The 9,645-nt window shown below is 39.8% G+C and overlaps 1 protein-coding gene across 2 annotated transcripts in view; it reads right to left on the bottom strand.

The window, feature by feature from the left end:
• The window catches only part of TOR (target of rapamycin), a 60,023-nt gene extending 56,717 nt beyond the window's left edge, over window positions 1-3,306 (bottom strand). For both annotated transcript variants that reach the window (XR_015967579.2, XM_039127048.3), the window contains exons 1-3: window positions 2,997-3,306; window positions 233-571; window positions 84-158 (exon numbers count right to left, since the gene is read on the bottom strand). Coding sequence is in view for 1 of the 2 variants with exons in the window: in XM_039127048.3 (XP_038982976.1) it covers window positions 84-158; window positions 233-571; window positions 2,997-3,068 (486 nt within the window). In the remaining variant the exon portion in view is untranslated. The remainder of the gene's footprint in view (window positions 1-83; window positions 159-232; window positions 572-2,996) is intronic.
• Window positions 3,307-9,645: the final 6,339 nt, after the last annotated feature.

Here is a 9,645-nt window from a genome sequence, read left to right on the forward strand (position 1 = left end):
ATACAACAAAAAACTGTTCAGCAACCTGGCAAAACGACAATTCCAGAAATAAATAATATTAGTGGGGAAAAATTTGGACTTACTTTCAGAATAAGGACAGCTGCAAAAAGACGGTACTCTATTCTTTCCCTAAGGAGCCATTCCAAAGCAGTTTTTATCTGAAAAGGATGAGAAAATCTCATAAAGCTCAGCTAAGGTGACACTCAGGAATCTGAAGAAAGAAGAAACTGACCTGCCGCTCTACTTCGTCAGCCGTCATTGCACCTCCAGCTCTGGCCAGATGACCTAGTACCCTACTCGCAAGAATTAAGATCTCACGATCACGCTTTACCTCAAAAGTAGTCCGCAAATAGCTTGAAAATTTTGAAACCTTGAATGCACTTTCCCCCAAGGGTATATCAATTAATTCATCTATGGCTCGTAGGGCCCCCAGATTTTCTGAAACATCATTGCTTTCTAGAAGAGCAGATATTCGATCATACAGCTGATCCATGAAACGAGAAAAAGCTTCACCAGTAAGCTCACGAGCTTCCTCTTCAACATGCTTCTTTAAAGCAGAGACACTACCATCCTGCACAGAATTGGAGAAATTAGAAGTGAAAAATAAAAACTCTAAAGTGAAATCAAGTGATAGATATGTCAAATTAATTGAGTGAAGATAGTGAGTTTTACACCATCATAGATATTAGCTATTTTATGCCATCACTAGATCAACATTTTTAAAACATGGTTCTAAGAAACACTGGAAATGTCAACACATTTGAATATTCTGAAAAAAAAGTATTCCAAAAAATACATTACACCTATCAGCAAGATCAATGAACAATCTAGAGTTTGAAAGCAGAATACATCACTAGTACTCAGAATAATGAAGCTACGTGCAAATTAAACTCCAGTGATGCTTGAACTATAGCACAATCAAACCTAATTGGTTATTTTGTCCACACTTAAAATTAGCTTTATGATTTTACTGCCATTTAGTCATGTCAAATGCTGCATCTACTCCCTACGACAAAAATATGTTCCATTAAAAGACTAGAAATACTAGCATATATTAAGAATTCAAGTTCAGATCAGCGATGATTCTCAGTTTGGTATCTGTAACCCAGATGCTTTGATTAATCTGGTGCTTACCATAGAAGTTTTGGCTAGTTCTGACCAAATAACAAGAAACTGATGCAAGATTTTAGGATTTAGATAATCTGATAAGATCGTGACAATAGTTAAAAAAACAAAGCATATATGAAGAAAAATAAGATATTACAACAATGAGAGATACTCAAGTATGAGACAGAGTAAATGGCAAGTAAAAACAGTAGAATAGTTCCCAATTAAGAATACCCTGAATCAGTAAAGAAGCATTTACATGGTCTTATATGGATGTCATATCCAGTTGATATTTCTAAGAGTCCTCCAGTTTTGATTCATCAATTGCTGACTTATTATCATATCTCTCCTATGAAGGATTCCTTTTCTGGGTTTTATGGGTTCTTATTTCTCAACTTCTATAAAGATCAGGTTCATTTCCCTTCCTGGATATATGAATTGGCTTACATCCTAGGCTTTCTTCGAGCAATATGGAAAACCTTCAAAATTATGTCATTAGTAATACAGACACTCCATTCAACTCAAAATGTTAGTCAGAGTATAACCAAAATTAATAACTAAATATCTGTTTTGCCCCTTCATTTTGTTTCATTCGGATACAATATCTGGATAAAAGATTTTTTTTGATGAGATATCAAATCTTCAGAAAAGGATTGCTCGCTTTTCATGTATACCACTTCATGCATATGACTTAGAGTTAACTTATTTCCAGATCATAGTCTTGACGGAAACCAAATTTAGAATTTAAATCTCATGCCGCATACCATTAATAAAACCGACAATTAGCAAAACCAGCAGCATTTAATGCCAGCTGTCAATTCGCCTGAAAGAACTGGTGCTTTTCAACACATAGTAGGTTCCTCTCCTTAAGCTCTAGTATCTCAACAGTAGAACCTAACTTCAGCAATAAATTATCCAAAAGAAGCTATCCAAAGGCATTGTTATCATGCCTTCTACACCCAAAGAACGCTAGCATCTGTAACATAAAGATAAGCAGCCTAACTAACTTAGACATGCGGAGATCAGAGCTCTGTTTTTTTTTCTTTTATTTTTCCACTCGCATGCAGACATGGTGGCATAGCCTATAATGCAGAAAGAAAGGATCGATAATCCCAGCTACTCCGAGAACTGCAAATCCCGACACAACAAAAAAAGTGTGCCTCCTCCATAAACAAGAAGTTTAGGTCTGAAATTTGAGCTCGGGTCATTACACTATAAACCCTAACAATCATCTCAAATGCTAAACCACAAGTATACGAGCAATCAGCGCTCACAAGCAATCATCAATGATTCGCAAACACCATGGCCACATTGGAATTAGTCACGAAATCCAAAAAAGAAGCTGTTTCTACAGCAAAAACCGAGTGATAACAGGTACCGAGTCCTGTTAGATTCAAAGAAATATCAGATAGTATAGAGGTGAGGGAAAGAGAGGGTAGCTCGGCTGACATTGAAAACTCTACGAATTTTTTCCAAAAAAAAAAAATCTCTCTGTTTCCTTTTTTTTCCCTTTCCCTCGAACGCGGAGATGATGGTGCGACCTATACATCACAGAAAGAAAAGATCAAGAACCACGGCTTCTCCAAGAACTGAAAACGAAAAAGTTAGGAACCCCGGCTTCTCCAAGAACTGAAAACGAGAAAGTTAGAAAGGATGAATTTCGAGCTCCAATCATCGAACCGTAAACCCTAAAGACCGTCCTACAGACCAAACCCCAGACTACGCGAGCCATCTACACTCCCAAGAAATCAAAGATTCACAACCCCACCGCCGCCCGCATTGAAATTGATCAAAACGCATCAAGAAATCCAAATCCACGGAAAGAAACGAGACAACGTGTACAAACTCCTACTGTGCATTCCCAGAACGATCAAAGGAGAGCGAACCACCTTGGCGATTCGGGAGAGGAGATCTCCGCTCTCCCCGACGGAGATGCTGAGCGCCAGCTTCTGCGCCTTCATCGGGTCCGGAAGCTTCTAGTCCGATGCATGGAAGAGAGAGGAGAGGAGTGTCGGCCCGGAGATCACGAGGCGTGGAGCGACATGGAGAGAGCGTTTAGAGGAGGAGGAGGAGGAGGAGAGGATGGATACCATCGCGGCGAGAGCAGCGTTTCTCCCCCCTTTGAAGAAGAGCGGAGCGTCTCCTCCCGAAGGAGAACGAAAGAGGGGTGGGGGGCGATGGGGGCTCCAAAGGAGGCCGATGGGCATCTTAATGTACCTGCTGGGGATCCAGTGCTTGGCGAACGATGTGGAGACGGGATGGTAGCCGTAGGATTAATATCTTACGGTTATGAGGTGTATTGATTTGGGCGTTCGTCGGTTTGCCGACATTGGGTCAGGCGGTGCGGTGCACGCTCCCCCCGGACAACGGAATATCGGCTTGGTCTGCCGAGCCCATGGCACGAGTAATGATAGGGAGTTCTGCGCCTTGCTTCGGGGGATTCCTTCCACGGCAAGAGAACTCGGCAGATATTTGGCGGGCAAAGCATCACGTTTTATCATCAAGGAGGAAGAAATGCAATGAAGAGCCTGAATCGTCTACTAGCTCTTCTATGATATTGCTTTTATCTTGTGCAAAATAAAAAAAAAATATCACAGAGAAAAATCCATGAATCCTGATAAATTGCACCAGCCTCTTCAAGCCACATCAGCAGGAACCAACAACTAATCTAGTTATCGTTTCAAGCATTAAGACCTTTGATGTGAATCGAGTTAGCCTGAGATGCGTGATGGCTTTGTTGAATAACTGACATATTTTTTAAAAATACTGTACATGAATCTTGGTGTGGTTTGTTCATCGTTTACCTCTAATAGGGCCTTGAAATTTTCGTTTGCTAGTAAAGCCAATCCACTTTATTGTTAGAAGAAAAATGTAATGAAGAGTGTATTATATTTAGCAAACTCATTTTTGATGAAACAATCCCCACATGCCACATTGCTTGAGAAACAAATGAGCAAACTAATTCAATATATTCTTGCATTTTTTCAATTATTCATCAACAATAAACTCGAAGGGAATGACTCTAGTGCACAAATATGATCAAGAGAAACTATTAAATTTGTAGGCTCTTCTCTCACAGTCTCTCTCCCCCTCTCTCTGGATGTCTATCTTTCCAAGAAGAAAATTTGTGGTTAGAAAGAAAAACCAATCAACAATGTGATTAGAAAGAAAAAAAAAAAAAAGAAGCAAATCTAGATTCAATGAAAAGTTAGCTGTACATGCATAATTTTTCAAGTATGAAAATAAGGCATGTTTTCCTCGCATTTTAAGCAATTATGACTCCAGAAATGCTACCATATAAACTCTCCCCACCCGCCCACCCCCGGCATAAAAATAAAAAAGAAAAGAAAAAGAAGAAAAAAGAAAAGATATTTCATTTCACTCGAGAATCTCTATCCATTGGAATTTAATTTTGATGGCTCTATACTTTAAAAAGACGTCTAGTGGATTCTCATTATTTGCAATAATTCTAATAAAGTTCTCATTGGTTGAGCTTTGAGCAGCTTGGGGAGGGATGGTCTTCACTGACACCATCTTCAAGCCTATGAAATATAGCTTTAGGGAGACTCATCTACCATCATTGTTGGATCTCTAAGTACCCCTCGTAACATTGTAATGCCCGCCCACTGTCTCTTGATATTTGCAAAATATCCACACCACTTGAATAATTCCTGGCTATATTTGTGCATCCTTAGATCAATGTAGCTACGAATTGAATTGATGCTCATGTTGCTCAGTGGTCGATACTCCATAGATTGCTTCTGTGATGCTAACTCCCCAATACCTTGGGAGCTCAAAGAAATTGTACCATGACAAATTTGGCCATCCATTCTAAAAATAAAAAAGAAAAAGGGGGGGAAAATCACAACAGGCATGCAAATGGCATGAGAAAGGTGCTAATTGGGGCACTCAACAAGGAAGCAAGCCATGTCTAAAACTCTGGAAAGAGATACAAGAAATGTGCACTCATTGGGCGGACGTAGAATATCTAATATCAAGTTGTCAAGAAGGCCAGAGAGGGAAACAAGCTTGAGCTCGTCCACAACTCTAATCTCCGTCAAATAGTGACATATTGGAAGCAAAATCTAGGAGACCATATGATATATCTAAAACATTAGCTGCATCAATTTTTGTACTTTCAAAGGTGTTATCCACGCATCTGAACCACCATGGATCACTAGAATGGTCATAGCATACTAGAAATTATATAGGATTGGAGGAAAAAAGAATTGCGATGCATAAAATTAAGACATCATGCTATGCGAATGGCCCGTCGAAGCTCAAATTGGGCCTAAATCATCTTTAGCTAAATATTAACTCAAACTCACCTAATTCATTTGGGAGCTACCTAATTCATTGGTTTGGGTGGGGTTCGGCCTTATAATTTTCAATTAAGCCTAACCTGGTGAATTGTTATGGTATAAGATAGGACAAAAATATCTCATGTGATAAATTAATGATACCTTAAATTAATATTTATGAAGATTCACAATGATAACATGGTTGGAGCCTATCAAGAAGTATGAGATAGATGACATATAAAAAAATTTACAAGAGAAAATGGAACAGGAATGTTTAGGAGACCTAGCATATCTAAAATAATCTATGAATTGTTTGATTGATCAAAACAAGAACCTTTGAATGAATCTTCATATATATATATAATTTTATCCATGTTCTTGATATTAGAATAAACTACACTGGAAACATGTTTCTGATAAACCAACTCATACCTTGCTTAGTTTTAGCAAATCAGGTAACTTTGGTTTTTTTGAGCCAATGACTCAAAATTAACCCACTAATGTGGATATTTTAGCTACCCATAAATAATAATTGCGATAACTTTTGTGTTTGGAGTAAGAGATTGTATTGCTTCTCCGGGATTGGTTTCGTCCAATTTTGTACTCTACCCAGAAAAATAAATATTCCCCCTTCCTCGGTTGTTCTTTACGGCGGAGGTAGTTGCTGGTGTTAATCATATAAGTCAAATAGCTACTCTTTGAAAGTTCTAACACCTGTTGTTCCATTGCAATGGACTCCAAAACCTAGTGGAGATTGGATTTAAGCTGAGGTCACTGGTTATAATAATGAAAGATTTTACTTTACTAGCATGGTCAATTGGCATCTTTAGGGCTCGTTTGGTTCGCGGGAAAAGAAGGGGGGAAAGTGTGGTCAACGGGAAAGTAATGAGATGCCTCTTGTTTGGTTGGAGTTTTCAAAGGAGAGAGAAGGGAAAGTTATATTCCCATGGGAATGTGATTCCCACATTTCATGGGAAAGTCTTTCCCATGAGAAACATGGGAAAGTTACTTTCCCATGAGGCGGGAATCACTCCATTTTTACTTTTTCCCAAAAAGTCCCTTCAGCATTAAAGAAGCATTAAAGAGGCATTAAAAACCTAATTTTTATTAAGGGCATAATAGGAATTATATATAACTTTCCTAGGAAAGTGGATGGCCAACCAAACATAAGCACCTTGGAAATTTGTCACTTTCCCATGGTCAACCAAACATGCCAAAAATACTTTCCTAGGCATTCTCTTCCTAGGAATTTGTTTCCCAGGAATCATATTTCTAGGAAGAAAAATGCTTCCCGCGAACCAAACGAGCCCTTAGTGGAAGCTTCACTTTCTAGCCTATGGTACTCAAAATACCCAAAGGAGCAAAGTAGGGTGGATAGGACCATTTGATAGTTTGACGCAGCGTCGAAAATAGAATTATGAATAAGATATGATAAGTTTTCATTTATCTTTCAGCATAATCAAATAATGAATACCGCATCAAACCATCAAATGGTCCAATGGCAAGATAACCAAGACTATACTTGGCCATATTGCACCAATTAAATACTACCACATGGAAGCGAGTTGCTGAGTGAGGAGTAAAAGCATTGCTACTATTGTCAATATCTATCACATAAACAATACCTTTTATTAGTTAAAAATAAAAATTAATAATAATGTACAGAAAGGTAGCCCAGTTTTCCAACAACTTGATTATTCATAAACTATAGGGCTCGTTTGGTTCGCGGGAAAAGAAGGGGGGAAAGTGTGGTCAACGGAAAAGTAATGAGATGCCTCTTGTTTGGTTGGAGTTTTCAAAGGAGAGAGAAGGGAAAGTTATATTCCCATGGGAATGTGATTCCCACATTTCATGGGAAAGTCTTTCCCATGAGAAACATGGGAAAGTTACTTTCCCATGAGGCGGGAATCACTCCATTTTTACTTTTTCCCAAAAAGTCCCTTCAGCATTAAAGAAGCATTAAAGAGGCATTAAAAACCTAATTTTTATTAAGGGCATAATAGGAATTATATATAACTTTCCTAGGAAAGTGGATGGCCAACCAAACATAAGCACCTTGGAAATTTGTCACTTTCCCATGGTCAACCAAACATGCCAAAAATACTTTCCTAGGCATTCTCTTCCTAGGAATTTGTTTCCCAGGAATCATATTTCTAGGAAGAAAAATGCTTCCCGCGAACCAAACGAGCCCTAAGGGCATGCTTCACTTTCTAGCCTATGGTACTCAAAATACCCAAAGGAGCAAAGTAGGGTGGATAGGACCATTTGATAGTTTGACGCAGCGTCGAAAATAGAATTATGAATAAGATATGATAAGTTTTCATTTATCTTTCAGCATAATCAAATAATGAATACCGCATCAAACCATCAAATGGTCCAATGGCAAGATAACCAAGACTATACTTGGCCATATTGCACCAATTAAATACTACCACATGGAAGCGAGTTGCTGAGTGAGGAGTAAAAGCATTGCTACTATTGTCAATATCTATCACATAAACAATACCTTTTATTAGTTAAAAATAAAAATTAATAATAATGTACAGAAAGGTAGCCCAGTTTTCCAACAACTTGATTATTCATAAACTATTAATGTTAATTTAAAGGCCACCGTTATAAAATATAAGAGGAAATATTTGTAATTTATTATATGAGTACATAGAAGGGCACAACATGACTCCATGCATGCATTGTTCTTACTATGGTGGGAGGCCTCTAAAACCATCATGACTACCCTACTGCAATTTTACCTAAGCCCATCCTACCCGATCCACCGCTTATGGAATTGAACATTTATTAATTAGTTTTTTTTTAAAGTGGGTGTATCATACAGTACATATATGGATACATCGGAAAAAAAAAAAAAAAGTTGAAAAATAACAAGTTCTTAAGTAAATCAGGTAACTCCGTTTTTTCCACCCAAAAAATATCTACGGAGTGGTTGGCTGCATGAAAGGCTATCGAATCCACAGCTTTGTTAGCCTCTCTAACTATATGCTTTGCCTACAAAACTAACCCACCACCGACTATAATTCGGACGTCTCTAAGCAATGGATGGTAGTCACCCAATTTTTTTCGTGCTCCATTGGACAAATTGGGATTTCAAATGGAGGTACTGTCGCGCGGATTCAAACCTCCGACTTCTTGCTTGGAAGGCAAAAAGAGGCACCATCCGAACTAAAGTATGGCGATCACTGTCATAATAACAGTAATATGGAACTCTGCTCCCTCATCCTTATTGGTTTGTCTTGCTCGACGGTATGTTTTTTGCTAGAGCCTGACCATATGTTTACGAGAGAGAGAGAGATAGAGAGGCGTGGGTTAAACGGAAGGAGAACAAAAGAGGAGATAGCAGATCTTCTAGACGTTGGGTCTTATGGGGGGGGGGCAAAATAGATCATCCAGCCCACAACAAAAGGGCAATTCAATTTCGGCCCACTAGACACCAACGCTGACCAAACGTGTCCTCGGTCCGGCTCAAAATCTGCCCGACCTCGGACTCCGCCGAAAGCTCCTTCAACCTCAAATATTCGCTGACTTGCCGACCAAGTTCGGGGCGCCTCCTGTATACGCCAACTCGCCCCGATCGAGTTCGGGGCGCCTTCTCCAGTAATACACCATGACCCTTGAGCTCGGAGCGCCTTCTCCAGTAATACATCTTGACCCTTGAGCTCGGAGCCCTCCACTGAGCACATTTCGGAATTCGGGATACTAGGCTGGCCTTAGCACCCGTCTAGCCGACCTCGCCAAATGCCTGATGTGATCTCTTGACAAGCTCGGCCTTGCCAACAGCCACAAGCATGTGCGTGCCTACACCCTCTTATGTGGCGTACATTGCGACGCCACTACGCTATGCTTCGCTTGCCAGCCCACGACAGCCAAGGACAGCGCCATGCTACTCCGGCCATATCTTGCTATGGCTGTCAACGCCTTACCATTCTCAAGAACGGACTCTACTATGCGCCACAAGTAAGTTCTGACTGTGTGCCACTCCCACTCATAACGGAAACCAGCCATACCCTACTACGACTGTCAATGCCTTACCATTCCCAAGAACGGACTCCACCGCACGCCACAAGCGAGCTTTGGCTGCGCACCACTTCCACTCATGATGGGAACGGACCATACCTCCGCCACCTAAGCGCTCTTACTGGGACTATAAAGAATCCTAACAGGTAAATCCTAAGGAACTTTTTGGCTGGACCAACTAGACTCTATTCTAACTTAATCGTCGGAG

This window comes from Phoenix dactylifera, chromosome 7, assembly GCF_051530095.1.
Source record: "Phoenix dactylifera cultivar Ajwa chromosome 7, Ajwa_hap1_PhDact_Kaust_v1.1, whole genome shotgun sequence".
In the NCBI taxonomy this organism is placed as follows: Eukaryota; Viridiplantae; Streptophyta; class Magnoliopsida; order Arecales; family Arecaceae; genus Phoenix; species Phoenix dactylifera.